The 22,450-nt window shown below is 40.5% G+C and overlaps 1 protein-coding gene across 1 annotated transcript; it reads right to left on the reverse strand.

Annotated features, from left to right (window-relative positions):
- Positions 1-1,548: 1,548 nt before the first annotated feature.
- Positions 1,549-16,405, reverse strand: perp (p53 apoptosis effector related to pmp22). Its single transcript, XM_080449893.1, has 3 exons — positions 15,976-16,405; positions 7,295-7,435; positions 1,549-3,069 (listed from the first exon to the last, which is right to left on the reverse strand). The coding sequence occupies exons 1-3, from the start codon at positions 16,178-16,180 to the stop codon at positions 2,858-2,860; spliced, it is 558 nt and encodes a 185-aa protein (XP_080306019.1). The 5' UTR covers positions 16,181-16,405; the 3' UTR covers positions 1,549-2,857.
- Positions 16,406-22,450: the final 6,045 nt, after the last annotated feature.

The following is a 22,450-nucleotide window of genomic DNA, read 5'->3' on the forward strand; positions in this document are numbered from 1 at the left end:
GAGGGTGGTGCAAAGCAACAGTGCGACCAAGGTGCATGTAGCATGTGAAAAGTCACTAATTGCAATATTGTCCCTTTCCCTTCACATGATGCCTCTCTTTATCTCCTTCCCCCCCCCCCCTTTCTATTTCTCGTTTCCTGTCTCCTCCACTTCAATTGTAAACAGTGTATTTCACATACAAATCACTCGGAAAATGTAGTTGTCTCCAAAAAACTATCTTTATTGCATAAAAATACACACAGCTCAAAATAAATTCAAAGTACAGCAGAAAAAGAAAAATGGATGGTCTCAAGAAGTGGAAGGATGTTAATAATACATAGTAAAAATCCATAGGGTTAATTTATCTGCTGAGATTAACGGGTCCATTTGGTTATATTTGTACACTCTCTGACTTAAATTAACACTGAGGATTTTACAGTGTAATAACAATAATAGCTACCGTACAGCCTCACTGCCAGCATGGATGATTGCTGGTTTCACAGACTTCAATTCTATGTCACCCTTCAGCCTGTGTTGGTCAAGCCCTATTTACAGGTGTAAAAAAAAAAGTTACTTTAAAATCTAGCCTACAGGACTGAAGAGTGAATAGGCCTTAATCTGTTTTAGAATCTGCTCGGACCCGTAGATTTGAAGCAGATTATCAGGTAGATATTCCGTTTGCTTACAAAAATACAAATACTCTCTTCAGCTGGAAAAGATATTTGAAGCCAAAACAGTCACCTTTTTACACATATGAATAGGGCCTCAGACTAAACTGACAAATCTTAGATCAGTAATAATAATTACACCTTATTTCATTGTAATCCAAAATGCAAGCCCGGACCTGCATGAGCACAGCTTGTACGTGTGAACATAAAACCTTGCGATAGCTTAACATTTACGTTTCAAACGAAGACATCTTCTAATCTAGGGCATCGTTTCTCAAACAATGGGTTGGGACCCATTTTTGGGTTGCGGGCCAATTTGTTTTATTCATGATTAAATATCCCAAGTTTTTCAAAAGGATTTCATAAAAATAAAAAAAAGTAATCCATAAATGTAAATACATTTCTTTATAAACAGTGAAAATAGAAGATCTACAAGCTCACGACACATCGCATCGCGAGCTTGTACATTGGCTATTTCCACTATTAAATGGGGCTAAACAAGTTAATTCATGTATGTTTGTAAGTTTGGGTCCCAGAGAGACATCATATTTCTCTTTTGGGTCTCGAGCTACAACGTTTGGGAACCGTTCTAGGGTCCAATCCACTGAGTGTCAGTTAAACCAGGCCAATGAGTTTAAAATCTTTAAGCCATTTTAACAACAACTACACAACGGTCAACAAGTTAAGGCACAAGTTTTATATACAGTATACACAGTCAAATCCTTAGTGTTAGTTTAACTCAGTATACACATGGAAACATGTACCAGTCAGAGTTAAATTAACTTGATATTTAACATTGTGTATCGTGTGATTGTATGAAGCAAGGTGTCTTATGAAGTCAGTAGATAGATATGACAGTATGAGGGACACCAAAGCCCACAGAGGAATGAAAATATATATATTCATATGACCAGTTAAATAAAAACAATAGTACTTTTCAACTAAGGCCTCGGATGAAAAATGACTTATTGGGAGATGATGACAAAAAGTATGTCCATTAAACTGACTGTGAAATGTGTGTTGTTGAAGCATGAGTTCAACAAATGACATAAGTGAGAAAATGCTACACTCATGTAAATAGGCTGTTTTAAGGATGGACAATATACTAGACATTGGAAGAATTCCTATATTATTGACATCAATGAATATTGGTCGATGGCATAAAAATGGCTTTAAAACATACCCAAGGGCCATGAAGAAGCAAAAAGGAAATAAAAAAAACTTTTGATACCATTTACAAACTCACAATCATCATCAAACATCATATTTATCTATTTACCCATAGAGTGGGTAGTGTTCCCTAACAGACACAAAGACCACACAGCGATTAGCCACTGTCCTCCCTTTCATTTCTGAAGCAAAAAGACACTTTTCTGGATCAGCAGATATGAATGGGGGGAACACATAAAAAGCGTGGGGGTGAACAAACATCCAAATGCAGCCATTAAAATACGTATACAATTTCCTTGTCCTATGCAAAATATACTGTACGGATTACATTCAGCTTCCGAATCTATATCTTTTGTTCTGTGTTCCCTTTTATACAACTACCAACATAACACAAGATGTGTTAAGGATATATATGAGATTACGGAAAAGCTCCTCATAATACACTACACAAACTTAGCAAACAATCCAGCATGATCTATTTGTCCAGTCCAGTTACACAAAATATCTTACAGTGGGCTTTGAATGCGAACTGGACAGCTCTCACCAAGATCTCTACAAAGCTTGAAATAGAAATCATATTAAAGCTACAGTATGCCTTACGGAAATAAACTGAACCCTTATCTTAAGTGCACTTAGGTGATCTTGCATTGAAAAATTACAGGTAAAACCTATGCTATATGCTTATGAAAAAATGCTTATAGCAAAGACCAGAGATTTATGGGGCTGACTTAAAGAATATAAGAACAATTAAATCAGGCTGACATGACAACGTCCAATCACAGTCCAGTTCCAATAAGAGTTGTCTAGTACTTCTAGTGGCACTGCCCTCAGACAGTGGGGAGGGCTTTTCCACTGGCAAGCCAAATCAAACCGAACCAAACTGGACAGTGCTGTTCTGGCCAAGACACACATCCACCATAGCTCCTGGGAAACGGGACAATGAGAAGTAGAATGCTCAGTGGCCAGCACAGCACAGCACAGCACAGATCCAGCTCCATGTGAGAAGAGTGTAACTGACTGTGGGTTAGCGGTTTGAGTCTTTAGGCAGAAGAGTAAATGTATTTGGTCTTGGCCAGGCCTGTCAGCTCATCCTCATAGCGTGGCATGCAGCAGAAGAGGATGCCACAGCCGATGGACAGGATGGTGGCCCCCCAGCCGAAGCCGTAGGCCCAGGTGTAGTCGTAGTGGCCCTCAAAGATCTCTTCGCTGAAGTGGACTGGGTAGATGATCAGTGCAATGAACTGGAGAAGCACTGTATGGAAGGGAGGAAATAGAAAGGGTGAGAGGTGTAGAGCAACAGGAAAAGTCAGACACCTGACGTAGTAACCGATGTTACAATAATAGTCACATTGGGTTTTTGTTTAAAGTTCTACTTTTATTATGATTTTTTAAATAATCTTTTCTATTTATATTGTATTGTAAGAACAAGAATGGCACTGCGTGCAATGTTGCCACAGGTATAATGTAAGTGCATGTGACAATAAAAGCCTTGAAACCCTATGTAAACATCTTTCCCGACTAGGGCTGTCAACTTTCCTCAGAAATGATATTCGAATATTGGTCTACGAATTTGCAGATATTCGAATATTATTATTATTATTATAAAAAAATATATAAGAAATTTTTTTCAATTTTTTTTTTGGACAGAAACGGTACCAAAAACAATGTAGCGAGTGCTCGGATCCAATAAAACATATCTTTTGTTTGTTTTTATAACTTCATACATTGTTTTTTGTATTGTCCCTGTCAAATAAACATATATATTATATATATATATTTTTTTTTTCTTTTTATTCGAATATTAATTTTCATATTCAAATATACGTATTTTCCCAATATTCGAATATCGAATATTCATTTGACAGCCCTACGACTTATAGGCATAACCAACTATTCCCAGTATTTCCTATTTTGGTGTGCATGCAAACAAACGCAATGAGTCTGTTCATTTATTGTGCTTTAAGCACCTATTCGGGAGAATTTAACGACGCATAAAAGCAGCAACAGAAACTGTCAACCAGACAAACATTGAAGATGAACAAATAGAGGGGGTTATAACAGGCAGCCAATCAGAGATGAAGTCAGACAACATTAACAATAGTGCTCACAAGAGTACGGGAAATACTTTTGCATGAGAGTGTAACAGCAACATCCACACGTCAACATCTGTGATATCGAGGTGAGTCAGGATTCACCGACATTCATATGACTGCATCAGTATTCATAAGCATCTCTCCACGCAGCTGTTCCGGAGAAAGGTGTAATCTCTAACACCATGTCCTCCCTCATTGCCCTGTGTCTCACTTTTCAGTCGTAGAGAGTGGTGGTGACTGATTTATGATTCAATGCCTCCCTTTCCTTCCCTGGAGCACAGGTAGGGTTTAAGAAATGGTTCTTCTCAAAACAAATATTCTACAGTTCAATAGGGGCACATAATCCATATTTGGAACTGAGCACCATTAGATTGTTTGAGTTTAGCTTTTACTGACAATGTCAACCGCCATTCTTGACATAATAGTAGGTTCCAGAGAATGTTGTTCTGAATATGATAGAGTCTACGGAGACTAAATTGATATATACAGTGCAGGACTCACATACAACACCGGCATTACTTTGTTGTAGAGGAGAATGAGCAGTCCACTCCACAAATTAGCAGGAAAACAAAGAGAGAGACAGCATGGGGGCTCTGACAGGACTAAGTAGTCCTACATTGGCTTTACATGTAATATTTTATGTGCTGGGATGGTATAATAACATAATCATGTTTCGGAATACTTACAGTATACGTTCGGTATACTTTTGAGATTCTATCTAACATATGACATGACATGTTTTTTTGCCATATTTTTGCTACATTTGCCACAACTGCAAACACACTCTCTCTCTCTCTCTCTCTCTCTACACAATTTACTCTTGGCTCTTAGGTTGGACATTGAAATAACAACTTTTTCCAAAACCCATTAGGGTATATTAAGGCCCAGGTTACGGTTATGTTAAGCTTAGTCATAGTTTTGACATCATCGTGTGTGTGTGTCTTTCTGTTCCTATGATCTCACAGTCAGCGGGGTGAGTCAGTCAGATGGGCAGACTGCGTTGTTCCCATAGCAACGTCATATCCCCGTCCCTTTGCCTTTACACAGCAAACAACAGACTCCTCACTCCACTCCAATGGTATAGTGTACTTTACTTCTCTCTCCACTCCCTCGCTTCAGGACTCACCCACAATGCCTTATTCCCTCCCCTCTTTGTTCTCAGGATTGACGCTCTTCCTTACACTCATTACGTAACTCATTGCCCTCCTTCGCTCAGTTAAGCTTAAGATGCTCCCCCTTTTTTCAATCTAAGCCATGGCCTACATTCCCTTCTTCTTGTTCCCTCTCTCCCACTTTCACCCCTCTCAAAAATCTTCCCCTTCTTTCTCTGTCTCTCTCTCTCCCTGCTGCCCTCAAGACTCGCACTCCCTCGCAGTATGTCGCTCTCTCCTTCCAAGATTCACATACTCAGGTCAGCTAAGGCGATAAAACCGAGGAGCTGTTGATGACTATAAAGTCTGGTTTTGGTTAGAGTTGGTATGTATAACCATAGCTATGTTTTATTTTTGTACCATAGTTAACATAACTACATGACACTGTCTTTAAAAACAAACAGACAAAAAAGCTATCCTCAACACACTGATAGACCCTGTAGTCCATGCTCTGCAGGAAGCAGTGGTCAGGTCTGCAAGAGCTCTACGACGGTATGACACCAGAGCTAAGAGGAAAGACAAGAATAGTAAGGTGACACTTCCCACAAACTTAATGGATGCTTCCAACCGCTGCCCTCTGGCCAGAGATGCATTTCCTCAACTCACAACAATAGATGCAGGAACAGTTTTCTCCCAACAGCATGCTCCCAGTCTGCTCAACCAGGACATAATAACTGTCCCCTCCCTACCCCCCCTCCTCCCCGTAGGACAGATGACATTTATTGTACTCATTTTATTCTAAACACATATTTTTAGACTTTCAAACTGTGTTGAAATAAAACCTTGCCATGTCCTTGAAATTATTTTTTTCCCCCGCTAAAGCCCATTTTAGAACATTGCAGAGAAAAATCGTTGCTGTCTGAATCACCCTGTCGCAGGTTGGCTGACGCCGGCTGATTGAGTCTCATGAGATTACATTTGTCGAATTGCAAGCAACAAGTTTCAGAAGGTCACGGTCATTATAAAGATTTCTCTGTTCAATGATCTATCTGTCGCTCTCACAACGGTTACGTTCCCATATCCCTCACGGATGCTTTTCTAAAATCAGAGCACTGAGGTCCCAAACGGCATCGCTACATTAAATTAACATAGTATTTAGGAAACAATAGAACAGCAAAAAGACACAGTGATCTCTCCTCTGGAAATACAGTCAGATGTTTTTCATGCACGTTTTCTTTCCCATACCCGGGAGGGACAGGCCCATCTGCTGTTTATATCCCATAGCTCAGAGGGATTGTCCTGGAATTGATAGTTGGTTGGCTTCAATATAATATAAATAAAGCTGTATCTATACAATATAGATACAGTAGGAGAGGTTGTTATGCAGTCAGGTGATGGAGTTTGAGCCTCAAGGAAGTAGGTTGATGTGACATGAGAAGTACCGTTGCTATGGGAACGGAGAACAGTCTTTGTTAGTCGCTTTGGTGTGGACTGTCCAGTTTCAGAATGTAGCAAACCAGTTTTGGGGGGAGATTCTATTCCAAGTGTTTGCAAATTTCAACTCGCCTCATTGCGAATCTTTGTTCTGTACTAGGCTTGCTTAAGCTTACTCCTGATTGAATAAATATCCTCTTAATTTGCTTTATAGTGTTGAGGTTGTTTTGTGTCTGTGGCTTGTGATATCAAGGCTTTTACGCTGATCGTACAAAAACTATTTTCCACTGAATGTACATCAAAGGCTTTGAGTTGTTTGCAAATGACTGTAAATACAGTAGTTAGTTCGAAACACAGAACGCTACCTAAAAGCAACGCATGCATCAACACACTCGCTCTCTTGGTGACATTGTGAAATATTTCTCATGGCGTTCAGAGAGTTTGTTCTCTATGGGAGATGTGATGTTTTTGGTCTTATCAGAAACATGTGTGAAAAGCATGGTTCCGCTGGCTGGAGCCTCTAATTTCGTCACACAGCTCAAACTGCTGCTCCAGAGTGCAGATGGTTTCGGGTGGCCTGCCACGCTCCCTTTTCAATCCTAAAACTTTATTTCTTTCTTGTTTAATAAGACACTTTTTTTGACAACATCGGTATCAGCAATTATGGAGCCGACGTGTCCCAATTTGAACAATTTTCAACCTGGCGTCCCTATTTTATATTGACTTGTTTACGTGTTCATTGTGTAATTAAAGCTGAACGTTCTTTTCATATACTCGATTTTCAGGTTTGTGTGCAGTAGGTCATGTGACCGGCAGAGGAGTCTTTACCGTGTGTCAAGTGTGTGTTTGCCAGCCTTACCGACAATGAACAGCAGTAGTCCTACGAAGGGCAGAAGAGTAGTGTTGAGTGTGCAGCAAAGAGCCACGCAGGAGATGATGAAGGCCACGATGAGGATGAGGAGACCGATGATCATCAGAGCGGCCACAGCCTGGGCCCAAGCTGGAGACACACACACACAAAAAATGTAATTACATCAACGCACATGCCTGAACACCAACTGTACAGACTTCATCACACGTTACTCTACCTCGCTGTAGCATAGGGCCTGCTACATACTGCTACAGTCAAATTAGGTAGTTTTCCAATGCAGAACTTTAAATAAATCTATCCTTCCATATCAACCCAGGCACAGTAGGAGATATATCTGTAAAGCCTCAGTCAGCCTCAGCCTTCAGCAATTCTGCCTGTGTATAAAATAGGCTTAGCTAATCATTTCTGGCAATTAACAGCAGTTATCTGTGGTTTGTCCTGTTGTTGACATTCTGGACCGGTCAGCGCACTTAAGCAGAGTCAGTCAAAATAATCGAGAGCACATTCCAAAAGATTAGAACGTTGGTGTGGTGAAAGACAAAGACAGAGACAGCGTGAGACAGAGAGTTAAGACTGATTTATACTGCTATTTTCAGTGCGTGGCACAATGCACAACCAAGTATAAATCAGGGAATACAGTAACCCTTGGGAGAGGCCATGTGGTGGTGGCATTGACTGGACATACCACCCTAAACAAGATCACCTTGTACATGTAACAGAGTTAGTAATATCCTTGGATTAATTTCTATAAAATCGATGTGCTTGCCTTTGAATGTATTGTATAGGTTGCAAATTATTTGTTATTTACACACTTATCATGACCCGGGTAAAACTCTGTAATGATAAGGAAGGAGCCTCTGAGAACAATATATAATTTATTTTCAAAAACACGGCAGCACTTATCATGTGTGGTTTTAGCTCTTTAGCATGCCATGAGAAACACTGTGAATGCCCTGGCTGACATACAGCAACATGATGCAAATTATTCCTCATCCCAGAGATAATACTTAAAACCGGAAGATGGCTTTATTGTATTGGTTTCTGTCACCATGCTCTTTCCTGGGTACGGTATTCATGTAGGTTGTTTGTCAGTGTGAATGGATGGATTTATAAGAACTATGATCTATGATCATAGTTCATACAACTATGATGACTGGTGTGACAGGGTCTGTCAAAGTTATCTATGCAGTTATTTTCTCTTGCTCACAGGCAATCAGGTATTGTGTATAATTTATTGCTCTATATAAATGACAAGGGTGTGGAAACTCCTCCCTTAGAGAAAACTGTGTCTGGTTTGTGGTGTTTATGGTGCACACTTAAATTGTATTTTATGAAAAAAATTGCATCTGAACTCAAAACGTAGAGTTCTAATCTGACGATGCAAAAATGATTAAGCAAAACCCAAAACTTTTGCATCACAAGCCAGTGTGGACTTCTACAGTACGTCTCTTTCTCGTGGTATGCTAGCACCACTCTTTGATGAATAATAAAATTGCCTTAAATCTAGGTTTCATGGGCCCAAGGGTCACAAAACGTATCAATGAAAACATTTCTCACTGTTTCTTTTGTCAGAACACGTACACTTGTAACTAGTGTCGCTACAGTTTCAGCACACTGCCGTACACAAACTATTATATAGAATGCTCAGCTCAGCTAAATTATTCACATCCCCATGTGTGTGTGTCTGTCTGTGTGAGTGAGTGGTGTATGGCAAGAGAGAACATGATAAGTCAAATGCCTGAGGGTGGGGAGGGGAATGCTACCCTACCATGGAACACATACAGTACACACACACACACACAGACACACAGACACACAGACACACACACACACACACACACACACACACACACATACACACACACACACACACACACACACACACACACACACACCTAACTAGTTCAACTGGTTGACTTTCCTATGATAGCTGTGTCCTTCATGCTCAATAACACACATACTATCTCTTGATTCTACAGCCCTAACAACTGTTCTTAACCAAATAGCCGATCTACAAACTCACAACGCATTTCATGAAATTGTTTTTAAATATTTGAGCATTTTGAAATATTTTTGCTTATAATGCCCAAAATAGGGACGGAAAATACACACATGTATAGCCTGGGACCCAAACTATTAACCTGAATCTCACCGTGGGCCCCAAGCTCATTCAAATGTATTACTCCCATAGTAACAAGATTTAGAACCCGATCCACGCTGTTCTATTGAAATGCAAATGTGTGCAACGAAAGTGGTTTGTAAACACAATCTACAAGAGCGGCAGTCCTGTTTTATAATCAGCATAATGATACATGAATTATCCCACAGCTTTTTACAATACCAAAGTTTATTTTAAGATCCTTTACATCTGGCCACAAATCCAGACACCAAATAGTGTCAACACAGAAATCCACCCTCTCGTTTTTTTTGTGTAACAGACTACTGGATTGTGTAACAGACTACTTACACAATCCAGTAAGCAATTTTACGGGCAAATCTGGTAAAACCTTGTCATTGCATGTTTTTCAAAATAATAGGGTTTATACTGTTGGAGGAGTAGCATGGCAAACTTTAGTTTATCTAAAGAAATAAAGTCGCCCAAGTACTATACTGTGTTGCCTCTAGGGGTAACCAAACTAATAAACCGTATTATTACAGGTTAGTGTGATCAGCCCAGAGTATGTGCATGTTAGCATGAATGCATGAATCAATGCATGTATGTTTGTATCTGTATCTGTATCTGTATCTGTATCTGTATCTGTGTCTGTGTCTGTGTCTGTGTCTGTGTCTGTGTCTGTGTATGGGGGGCATTGAGGGTGACATATGTGCATTCTTAACATGACATTGTGTGTGTGTGTGTGTGTGTGTGTGTGTGTGTGTGTGTGTGTGTGTGTGTGTGTGTGTGTGTGTGTGTGTGTGTGTGTGTGTGTGTGTGTGTGTGTGTGTGTGTGTGTGTGTGTGTGTGTGTCTGTGTCTGTGTCTGTGTATGGGGGTGTGATTTTGTAATTAGGTATCATCTGGCTACATCTGTCTGTGCCTGTCACTCACTGTTTACCAGCTGTTGTCCCATTAATGATCAACTAAATATATTCAACTATACTCTCTAGTGACTAGTCTCTAATGGCTTAAATGTCCCTGCACGCACGCACACACGCACACGCACAGACACATTACATTACAGTCATTTAGCAGACGCTTTTATCCAAAGCGACTTACAATAAGTGCATTCAACATAGGTAGGGAACGAAAACTACAAATCACCAGAAGTCTTAAGTGTATTTTCTGCAAAAACAAGCAACCAAGAGTATACCTAGCGCTAAGGTAAGTGCATTATATCAGCTACCTATTTCCTTAAACAGATGAGACAAAAATAGCAAAATCAAATGAGCAGGAGCTAAAACAAATAAGTGTATCGACTAAACAAGATCCAATAAAACAATACAACAATAAAACAAGCGTTCGTACAACTAGTTAACAACAAGTAGGCCAGGCACACACACACACACGCACGCACGCACGCACGCACGCACGTGCACAGACACACGCACGCGCACAGACACACGCACACGCACGCGCACAGACAGTCACACACACACACACACACACACACACACACACACACACACACACACACACACACACACACACACACACACACACACACACACACACACACACACACACACACACACACACACACACACACACACACACACACACACACACACACACACACACACACACACACACATTCATTTCAATCATTTCCTTCTCCATACTGCACTATTGAGTACATACATTTCTATGGAAGACTTTGCAGCAGCTTCCAGGAATGGAAGGAACCACAGCGTCACTGTGATTCATGGAGAACTTTAGAAAGCACACTTATCTGCTCCCTACAAGTCACTTATACAGGTTCCAACATGTCAAATCAAATTTATTGTAGAGATGCTGGCATTGTGTATTTTATGTAGGTTACTTGGGGGTGGCCGGCGTGCGTGTGCATTATGGTTGTGTTCATGTGCAGTTTTTACAGCATGGCTCCTTAGAGGCAAGCCGTCTAGAAGAAGGTCTGTGTGTGTGTGTGTGTGTGTGTGTGTGTGTGTGTGTGTGTGTGTGTGTGTGTAGCCGACTGTTTTCATTGAAACGTCCAGCCACCATGGGGGATACGAACCCCAGTTTCTACGATGGTGGGCTGGGCAGGCTCTTTACCCCTGCAACACCCAGACATTTTCATTGAACTATGAATTTATTTTTTGAGCACAATTGTTTTATTTATTAATGTTTTTGTTTAACAATGTATTGTTTTAAATCCCCCCCCCCCCAGTCACTGGCAATTCCTTCCATGAGTCCATGTCTAAACCAAACGGTAGGAGGACACAAGTCCCTGCTGGCTTCCCACTACGGAAATCTACCAATTGTGTTCATTAGTGTGCCCAGCCACGCCAAAGCCGCCGCTACTGGGAATGGAACTATGGCCTCTGTGGTGGTGGGCAATGTTTTCACCTATACCACATGGACACCCCTCTCTGTACTTCGTTTATCAAATTCAAGTAAGGTAAAGGTAAAATATTTATCATCCCCAAAGAGGAAAATCGTCTGACGAATGCATTATTCTTCACCTGCACACTCATAAACTGTAGCACTGTGTTGTTTTCCACCTCATGCCTTACAGGTGAGTGTCTGCACCTCAGGCATGTGTCACTTTCACAACCAGAGCAGGGAGTGGCCATGAAACCGTGATAGGGAGGAGATTTGGTCTCAGGCCAAAAACTGTTAGACATCCTGACTCTATACGGCGAGGACGTAATGATATCAAAAACTCACAATACAATAATATCATAATAACAAGTGACCAGAGAAGACACTTGGCACATCACTTCCCAGAAAACCCTATTTATACAGTATATTGTGCAAAACATCCCAGTTGTCTCTCCACCACTTGAGTGGACAGTCATAGAGTGTAATAGATGTTTCTTTGCAGTACAAGTCTCTCTCTCTCTCTCTCTCTCTCTCTCTCTCTCTCTCTCTCTCTCTCTCTCTCTCTCTCTCTCTCTCTCTCTCTCTCTCTCTCTCTCTCTCTCTCTCTCTCTCTCTCTCTCTCTCTCTCTCTCTCTCTCACACACTCACACACTCTCTCTCTCTCTCACACACTCACACACACTCACACACTCTCTCACACACACACACACACACACACACACACACAAACTCAAAGATGCAAACACTTACAAGGCACACGTCCGCTCTCTCTGTCTGTCTCTCTCTCTCTCTCCTTCATGTAGGCCTACAGTCACACATTAACACACTCGACCACTAACCTCCCTCCCTTACAAATACATGGTTTTGCATCTTTGTTGCTTTCAACTTCAGCAGCCTGTTGAATACGTCCTGTCATTCAGGTCACACAGGCTCTGGAACCGGGAGTCCAACTTTCAATGTTTTAGGCTTTGTGTCACCTTAGCTTTTGTCTCTTCGTACAGAGCTGGTGGTAGCACTGTTTGACTCAAATACGGCCGCAATGGAATTTTATACTTCGGCTCCAGCGTGTTTACTAACCTCATAAATCCATCACAGAAAACAGCATTACGTTTTTGGCAATATATTCACAGATGGGTTCAAATCTATCCCGAGGCCCTTTGCTGCATGTCATTCCATCTCTCTCCCACCTCTCCTGTTTCTCTGCTCACGGTCACTATCTAAATAAAGCAAACATGCCGATAAAATGTATCTTTTAAAAAAAAACAATGAATCCATGATCTTTAGCGAGAGAGAGGTGCTAAGTGTTGGTGGGAAGGAACATGGGAGGTTGCAGCTTCTATGCCTGCCATGTTTGTCCAACCAACCCCTGATGTCCCACTGAGGTACAGGAAAAGAAAATCAATACATTTAAAAGGGGAGACTGACCAAGACACAGACAAAGAACAATGCTGTAAAACAAGCAAAATGAACAACCAAGAGATATGGTGTCCGGTTGGCGCAAGGGTAAAGTTCCACCAACACATTTTCGGAGGGGGAAACTAGGCAGGGAAGGAGGGTGCCGCTGCATTGACATAACACCAGCTTGGCTGGTAGGAACAACTCAATCATATCTCTGTGTGTTATCACATTTTGAAATCACTTTTGACAAACTACTAAAAGGCATCCATGTCTCCTGTGTACTGTTACTGCACCAAGGTGATAATCAAAGGTATGGTGACAGGTTTTATATTAATCATAATGACAATTACAATCGATCTATCAATCTATCTATCTAGTTTGGGGACAGTTTCAGCCCTATTAGAGCCCCTTTGACTTCACTTATTAAATTAAAGTCAAATATTTCCCAAAAGTATAAAACAAACAAAATATTGACGGTACTTCTGTGGCCTACTGGAAGTGTGCCCTAGAAATTTGGTGCTGATCAGTCCAGCGGTTTGCAAGATTAGCTCTGGACAGACACACATATCAGCTCTACTCTTATGGGTGCAGAACCGCACTGTAAAAACAATTAGTCTATATTCCAGAGTTTCTTTTCAACACAACACGTGATGTTCAAAAACAAAAGAAAGCCTAAAACATATAACAACTTTACTGTATTTAATGAGCTACCAATATATTTTATACCAAAAAAATATGTGGTAGCTAGTATACTAACAGTTGAGATATGTAAATGCTCAGTGTACTTTGGGCACTAATAATATATTATCATTATTATTATTATTATTATTACTATTATCATATCCATCAGTATAGTCAAGGAAGGTTGTCAGATACAGTACAATGACAACAGTAGTACTAAATGGTAATAATGATTTAATACAGCTCAACACATTTCATAGTCTATAGCATGCTGTGTGAGGAATGGTTAAGATAGGTCTTATGCAGAGAATTTCAGACACAATTGTGTCTGTGTGACCACCAGGTGTTGAGTGATGTGTCAGCTATAGGAAGCCAGTCAGTGACACATGGCAGTGGAGATAAGACAGATTGCTCTCAGCAGGGAATTGAATATCACTGCTGTCGGGAGAACATTTTTAATGACTAAAAAAATAGAAAATGGCCGATCTACACAAGCTCACAACACGTTCTGAGCTTGTAGATCTGCTATTTTCACTACTCTCATGCCACACTGTAGTATGATGAAGTAGGGCATTAATTTACAACAAAAAAGTTACAAACAAAAAGTTGAAATATGGAGATATGAGGTTTCTGCCCGATAGCAACGGTATGCGTGCTGGTCCAAATTAATTATGGTATCCTTGCTTTTTAAACAAGTTCGTGAAAAGTAAGACCAGTCGGAATTCTGGATGAAATTCCATCAATGATGCATTCCCTCAAAATGTTGGTGTTCTAGCGGTAACTTTCTAGAGCTATAGTCTCCCTGCTATGCTGGTTGACTTGAACAATAACGGCAACAATGCTGTCCCTTGTTGGTGACAGAGCAGGTTGTACACCCCCCCCCCCTCCCCCTTAAAGCAAAGTCAGTCAGAGCCATTACAGGTGCAGAGACAGAGAGAGAGAGGTTCAGTGCTCTGTGTGTGTGTGTGTGTGTGTGTATGTGTATGTGTATGTGTATGTGTATGTGTATGTGTATGTGTATGTGTGTGTGTGTGTGTGTGTGTGCGTGTGCGTGCGTGTGTGTGTGTGTCCTGCGAATAACCACCATTATAAAGCACACTCATTAAGAGTTTGTCTATAAATAGCATTGTCAACATGGTTTGTGGCAAGTATTCTATTGGCAGCCATCTTGAAGTCAGTATGGCATTCTTTTTGTGATCTCTTCTCACAAATTGTATAGAATCTGGCTGAAGATCATTTGAATACAGATGACAACAATAAACTGAGCTGAACTAAATTGGCTTGGGAGAGTATCTATTTTCATCCAAATTCCTAAACTATAGGTGAAGTTCTGCAATGGTTTTCTATTCACCTGTTTATGGTAATATTGAAAGTTGAAACCAAGTGGATTCCCAACAATGGAGCTCAAATGAAGAAATAACAATTATTATTATTATTAGGCTATTATTAAAATATAAATATGATTATAGTTTATTATAATAAATAGACACAATAACTAAAATTAAAGCCTTCAATTGTAAAGAGGACTAGAACAACACCAAAAGCAATGGTAACCAATACAAGGAAGAAAGTTAGGCTATCTCTTGGCTGTAAATGCAATATCTTACCATGATCTAGTATAAATCAGTTTGTTTAATTTAGTCTGAATTATTTTAGATTATGTGGAGTAGGTCTACACTCTGTTTTATTACAGTTCTGAATTAGGATTAGCTTTAAACTGTTTTTTTTAATGATAAATTATGAACAGGAATAGCGGACAGTTGGTTCAAGTTGTTCTCTCTGGAATAGAAGGTAGACTACCTCTACTTTGTTGCAAATATGTTGTTAAAATACCCAATTTGCCCGGCGACATTAAACTTTTTGTTTTCCTGGCTTGGGTCCCAGGTTGTGAAGACTGACTACTACTGAAGTTCAGTCAGTTCGTCCTGCCTCTTCCCGTAGGAGTACTCGGCGTAAAGTAGGCCCATTTCAAACAGCTTTAATCCCGCGTCCTTCGTATTAACAATGGACTGTGAATGTTTATTTTTCACACCGAACTCACCCAACAGACGAACATTGTCCTACATTACCATGGCGGTGTACATTACAACGTCTACTAGCCTACTTACAGAATTCCATAAGCGACTTGCAGTCCCAGTTCTCGTTCCTGCCTCGACACTGGCTCCACATATTGGCGTAGTGCGTCTTGGCGTCCTCGTCCTCGACCCATCCCGAACCGGCGGCGATGGCGACGATGTCGAAGATAATGGCGAAAAGCAGCAGCAGGGGTAAAATCCACCTGCATCTGGGATAGGCGATCCCACAGCGAAACATGACCGACCGATCTGGATCTGAAACGAGCCGAGAGAGAGATATAGGCTACGCAGCAGCGACCAGTGTATTTGTATGTATGTCCCGGGTTGCGCAGAAATAAAGACTACTGTATACAGTAGGTGTGTGTGTTGCCGCCTTGCCTTGCACCGTAAGATTCCTTAGAACTATAAAAGACACGGGCCCCACCCGAGTGCGTAATATGCGAGTCAACAGTGAACCTGTTTGGGAACCTGTAGGCTGGGCTTGCTGTCTGATCGGATGGGGCTGGCCCAGAGCCGAAGGTCAGACGAGCTGAGTCAAGCCCAACCCCATTGACTGTTTCATATTACACTGTAACTGTGACACATGCCATTTCATCAGCACTGCCTAAAAGAAAGTCTTAATAGTGTCGGCAGACTACATACATTAAAACGGACAATATGTGGGGAACAGGGTCAGGGAACCCCCTCCCCTAAAACCGTTTTCTTTATTATTAGCAACAGCAACAGGTATAACTAGAAAAAGTGCTCCTCGGAGCACAGGTTTCCGGCAGGTCAGGTAGGTTATTGTGGGCCTATTCGCCAATCAGGATTATGCAAAAATCTGCCTCCTGGTGGCGCTATAATATGGCAATTTTAATAGGGGGGCATTTGTTCCTCAATGTTGTGCGGATGTGCATGAAGTTTCACCGCAATCAGACGTTTTTTTCATGATTTGTGGCATTTTGTTCAAAACGGGCCACTCTTGCAAACTTTAGATGTCAATCTTAGCCAATCAGGATGGATTATGAAAAATCAAACAGATTCGTCAAAGTTTGACACTTATCGGTGCAGTTATAGTTAAAAACACAAAGGTGCAGTTATAGTTAAAAACACGAATCGGCCTGTTTTAGCGCCACCATGAGGCTGATTTGAAAAGTTTCAAGTGGCATTTCTTCCTCGGCCTAGTGGGAATGTGCTTGCAACATTTCACGGAAATCTCATGGCTGCGTTCATGATTTGGGGCATTTGGGGCAAAAAAATGTTTTACAAAAGTAGGCCTCCTGGTGGCGCTATAAAGGCAGATGTGAAAAATGCAGGGCATAGGTTTTTCCTTGGCCTCTAGGGATTATGCGTGCAAAGATTCACGCAGATCGGTGCCATTATAGGTAAAAACACAAAGCGCCACCTATGAGGCTGATTTGAAAACAATCAAGTGGTATTTCTTCCTCGGCCTAGTGTGCGTGCAAAATTTCACGGAAATCGCATGCTGCGTTTATGATTTGAGGTATTTTGTTCAAAACTGACTAATCCTGCAAACTTTGGAAGCCAATCTTAGCCTATCAGGATGGAATACGAAAAATCGGACAGATCCATCTTGATCACATGACTATAGAGATACTGTGACTTGTGTACCGATTTGGTTGATGTATGAAATCTGTAGGAGTGATATCAAAAAACGTGTTTTGCAAAAATTGGCCTCCTGGTGGCGCTAACAGGCCAATCTGAAAGATTTGTGCTCTGGCACCCAGGAAGTGTGCGTGCACCATTTCGCTGCAATCAGGTCAATGGTGCCGGAAATTAGCTGCTCGCAGACAGACAGACACACAGACTGACGGACGGACAGGGTGCAAAACATCTGCCACGCCTTCGGCCTGGCGGAGACAACGAACCGTGCATGTCGTGTGGGTTTATATTTATACAGTCTATGGTTTATACCTGAGGGTGGGTGGATGTTGGGGAGAGCAGTACATTGTATTACCACAAGGTGGCGGACAGGACATGCAGGTAATGGTATCAGGTGAGTCTCTTTGAACTCTTTCATACCAGCTCAAACTCACACCTTTACTGCATGAAGAGAAAATGCTATTCACAACGATACTGGATGTTTAGATTATAAAGGAATACATTAATAATGGACTCGCCTACAATGTGAAACTATTGTAATAGAATGAGAATGAGAGCAGATCTGTGTCAACAGAAATGTTGTAAAACATTTATAGGAAGTGTAAGGACTCCCTCTTGTGGTGTATACACAATCAAGATAGGCTACTGTTCACTATTAATAGTGCAACTGCAAGCTGACTTCAGATTCTTCAACATTATCTACTAACCACAAATAATTAGCTATATTTAGAGTATCATATTCATCTTATAAAATAACATTATCAAAACCACCACAAGCTGGCCTCATCGTGGCTTTCTGTCATCCCCTTTTCCTTTTAACTTTCCCCGTAATTTCAAGTGTCAAAAATCTTTTGAAATCATTTGGAGTGCTGTTGCATGAGCCTGATCTGGTTGCCTTGGCAAAGAGCAATCACTAATGTGGAACTGGTTTCACTGCTTTCTCTGTGCTAGGCAAAGCTCTATCATCATTCAGTGTCTGTACATGCCAGCCTGTCACAATATGTTTTCAGTGTGATTCACTTGGACTTCAACACCTGTTTCCTGATGTGCCCCTCTTCTGTCATCCCCTCAGTACCCCTATTGACTGCCTGTCTGTCTTTCTTTTCTTTTAAAGTCCTTTAATTATTTAGTTGATACTGTTGGTCCACTGACCACAAAAGACTGTAAAAAACATTAGATGATATTCAGGTATAAAAGATAGCATTCTTTTGTCCAATCAGCATTTTGATGCATCTTCTGGAGTTGACTTCTCTCATATTTTCTCTTAACAGAAGATTAAGAGAAAATATAAGAGAAATGTAAGAGAATTATGAGGCCCAATATGTTGTACTGCCCAAATGTCCTAAAAAGTTCAACTACTTTGAATATTCTAAATGATTCATTTTTAAATGAGGTCCAGACAGACCCAAGAGATAGTTTCTGTGAGATGAAGCATGAACTTTAAGCCAAGTGGTATGCTAGGCAGTCTAGGTTGGAATGTGAACATGGCAACCTGTTGAAATATGAGAAATATTCCCTGGCATTTTGTCTGGTCACAGTAGTGTAGATTGTTCATACATGTTTTGTCATACCAAGTAAACTACACTAAAGTGCTGCATAAACTTCCTACTCACTTTTAAAGCCCTACATGGACTGGCTCCCAGTTACATTGTGGACTTGCTAAAACCTCATGAGCCAGTGCGCCAGCTTAGATCCTCGGATAGGGCCCTCCTGCATCCTCCCACAACTCACTTCGTCACACGGGGGGACCAGGCTTTTTCGGCCCGGGCACATTTGCTCTGGAATGCCCTACCCTTGGATCTTTATTAGGTTAGCAGAGTCAGTGTCATCTTTTAAATCGCTTTTGAAAACACATCTGTATGTAAAGTGTTTTTCCTAAGGATTGTTTTATGGACTACAAATGCTGTTTTTTATGTTTGTATGTTTTTTATGTTTTCTTATTTTTTCTTCATATTTTTCTTATTTTATTCTTTCTCTTGCTGATGCTGCTGTTTAGGCATTTAACAGACACTCTTAATCCAGAGCGATTTACAGTAAGCAAGGACACAAGATAATACATCATAATACATCAATAATACATCAAATGCATAGAAATAGTAATCTAATAATAAAGTAATACATAAGTACACCAATAATCTAATAATAACTAATACATACGTAAACCAAGAACCTATCATCAGCCGACATTGAAACTATACACACTATAGGATGCCAGGTCAACAATGACCTGGCATCTGTCTACATAACATGCTATCTAAGTTACGTTTTAGCCTTTGCATAATCCTGCAAGGTTATCAAGGCTAGGGCAAGTGCTACGGGCTGAGGTGGAGTCTGAAGAGGTGAGTCTTCAGATGTGTAACTGTAACTTTTTTATGGAAGCACAGCACCCTCACCAATGCTACCACTAGGGAATGGAAGTCCTGGCATAATACAATCTGTACAAATTCAAGGTGAGCAGCAGGAAAATTCTTAATGGCAAATTGGAAGATGTTGACGTAGATAGCCACATTCCAATGCTAACATTTATGCCAAACTTGCTGGAGGACGCATATTTTAGTATTGGAATTCTGCTGCACCACCAGGAATGGACAATCCTGAATGAAGAGTGCCTCCACAATGGCCCAGATGTCCTTAATATAATGTCAGTAAGGAGACGCCTCCCTCTCCCTCACTGTGTGGCGTGGAGTTCACCACTATAGATGTGGAAGAAAGGAGGGAAGCACTTTAGACTATTAGACTATTTTAATTTTAGCAATTTTTACTTTATTAGAATGTAGGGTGCAGAGAGGTGGTCCGAGATAAGGAGAAATGTGAGACATGATGGAATTGGGATTAATACTCCATGCAGGCATGCACTAACTGGCTAAGCCTCCATGCATCCCTCCATTGGTGTTTTTATAAAGAGACCCTAAACGTCCCCATGAAACCATGGCAACTACTCAAAATGCAAATTGCCATTTCATCAATCCAAAAGTGTCAGGAAAATAAGGCTACCTTCCCAAAAGTGCAAAATCTGATATTCAGTAAAAAATCTGACAAAAATGAGGTCCTGCATGCAATCGCTAATGCCCCCACAGACATACATGAACTTGTATGCATAGTTGCATACTTATGTGCACAACAATGAGCAAAGTGCAACGGGTCGCTCATAGTAAGTAAAGTAAGTAAACTTCATATACAAAGCATCTTTTCATTGTGCACACAGGACAAGATGCAGAAACACAGGACAAGATGCACAAATGTGCACAGAAAAAGACACACACAAAATTAAGAGCAAAGTGTTAAATGCATAAGCAATCTAAGCATTTAAGTTAAGTGCTCTAAATTCTTTCAGATTGTAATTACCCATATATAAGAGCTTATCATTAGACATTACGTGTATAATTCAAACGATTGGCATTGCTTTTTCCTCCGGCAATACTTTTCTTCATTTGATTGTTCTTTTATTTAAGTGTTATTTAATTCCTTTCTTAATTGTTTTGATACATTCTATTGACTTTACTCGCCCGTGCTCTTTTCTTTCTTCATTATAATCATCACATTATCATCATCTTGCTCATCAAGCTCTTCTTCCTCATTGCCTTTTAAATGCATTTGTGAAAAATGCATACATTAAATCTTGTGAAACCTCAAATCTTGTGACCTATTATGTGTTCCCAACACGGCAGCAGTAGGGAGTCTCACATTCTTCTCCATCCTCCGGTACAATAGATTTCAGGAGGTCGTCTCTGTGTGCCTGTCTCCTGCCTGACAACAGCATTCCCCCAACAACCAAGCAGTGAGAATAGAGAGAGTCTGCAGGCCCTATAATCTCTTTACATAGCTGACAGATGAAACTCAACCACTGAACGATGTCTAAAAGACTGTGTCAGCGTTTTGAGTATGTCCTTATGTGCGCCCCTCCTGCATGCCATGAGCCATGTTGAGGGTTTGGTTGTTTGTGACAAATTGACAAACCAAGAAATAGAAAGAAACCTCTGCCTTCTTTGATGAAGTCATTGTGGTTTTCCCAGGAAGTGAAAACAGATGAATCAATTCACGTGAATAATTCAGTAAAGGTATAGAGCTAGAAGGGAAAGTGATATTGTTTACTCCGAGGACTGGTTGGGGTGTTGTAGATATTTCAAATGTTTTTCCACAAGGTGGATTGACCCATATTAGGTAATGTTAGAATAAAACAAGGCTACAACTGCTTAAAGGGATATTTAACTTTAAAACACTTCTGGGGTCATTTTAACATCTACTCTGGATTTTGTGTGCAACCCAGACAGTTTTTAAGTTGCTTGATTCAATATTTAGATATTTTATATTCGTTTGATCAGAAACGCCCCCTTCCTATATAAACTCATTGTAACTTCAAACTCAATTTTAACCATGTTAGACTCATTGAAAACACACATCCCTGGTTCTGGTGACTGATATTGTCCTTCTAATGCGTGAGAGGGCCCCTTTTTTTTGTTTTTCTTATTTTTTTCAATTACTTTTTTCATTTTATTTAAATGTATTATGTATTTATTTATTAAAATTGTCAATAACGTTTTTATCAAAGCCAGATGACATTGTAAGTTGGTATCCATTAGTTAATTACATTATGTCAAAAATAATTGCTTGGGGGATCCTGGTGGCTCGGTCATTTAGTGCACAGACCATTATGCTCCCAGCAAACACAAGGAACTGGGTTCGAATCCGACCCCCATTCTTGTCTCGAGGGTCTCTTCTCTCTCTCTGCCCTAAGTTTCCTGTCCCTCTACAATCTCCTTTTTAGGCACCACAAGAGGGAGTCCTCACACTTTATACACATTTTACTACAAACTTTCTGTGTACACATATGCTGGTAACCCTATTTACTTTAGGGGTCACGTAAAGTCCTGCCGGGATTCACTAACATTGTGTGGAGAGAGTTAAA

The sequence above is a fragment of the Gymnoscopelus braueri genome (assembly GCF_963280865.1).
Source record: "Gymnoscopelus braueri genome assembly, chromosome: 14".
Taxonomy (NCBI): domain Eukaryota; kingdom Metazoa; phylum Chordata; class Actinopteri; order Myctophiformes; family Myctophidae; genus Gymnoscopelus; species Gymnoscopelus braueri.

Coding starts and splice junctions, on each gene's coding strand:
- perp (XM_080449893.1), bottom strand. CDS start 16,180: ATGTTTCGCTGTGGGATCGCCTATCCCAGATGCAGGTGGATTTTACCC. Junction 7,436..15,975: donor CAAGTCGCTTATGGAATTCT/GTAAGTAGGCTA, acceptor GTGTGTCTCCAG/CTTGGGCCCAGGCTGTGGCC. Junction 3,070..7,294: donor ACTACTGCTGTTCATTGTCG/GTAAGGCTGGCA, acceptor CCTTCCATACAG/TGCTTCTCCAGTTCATTGCA.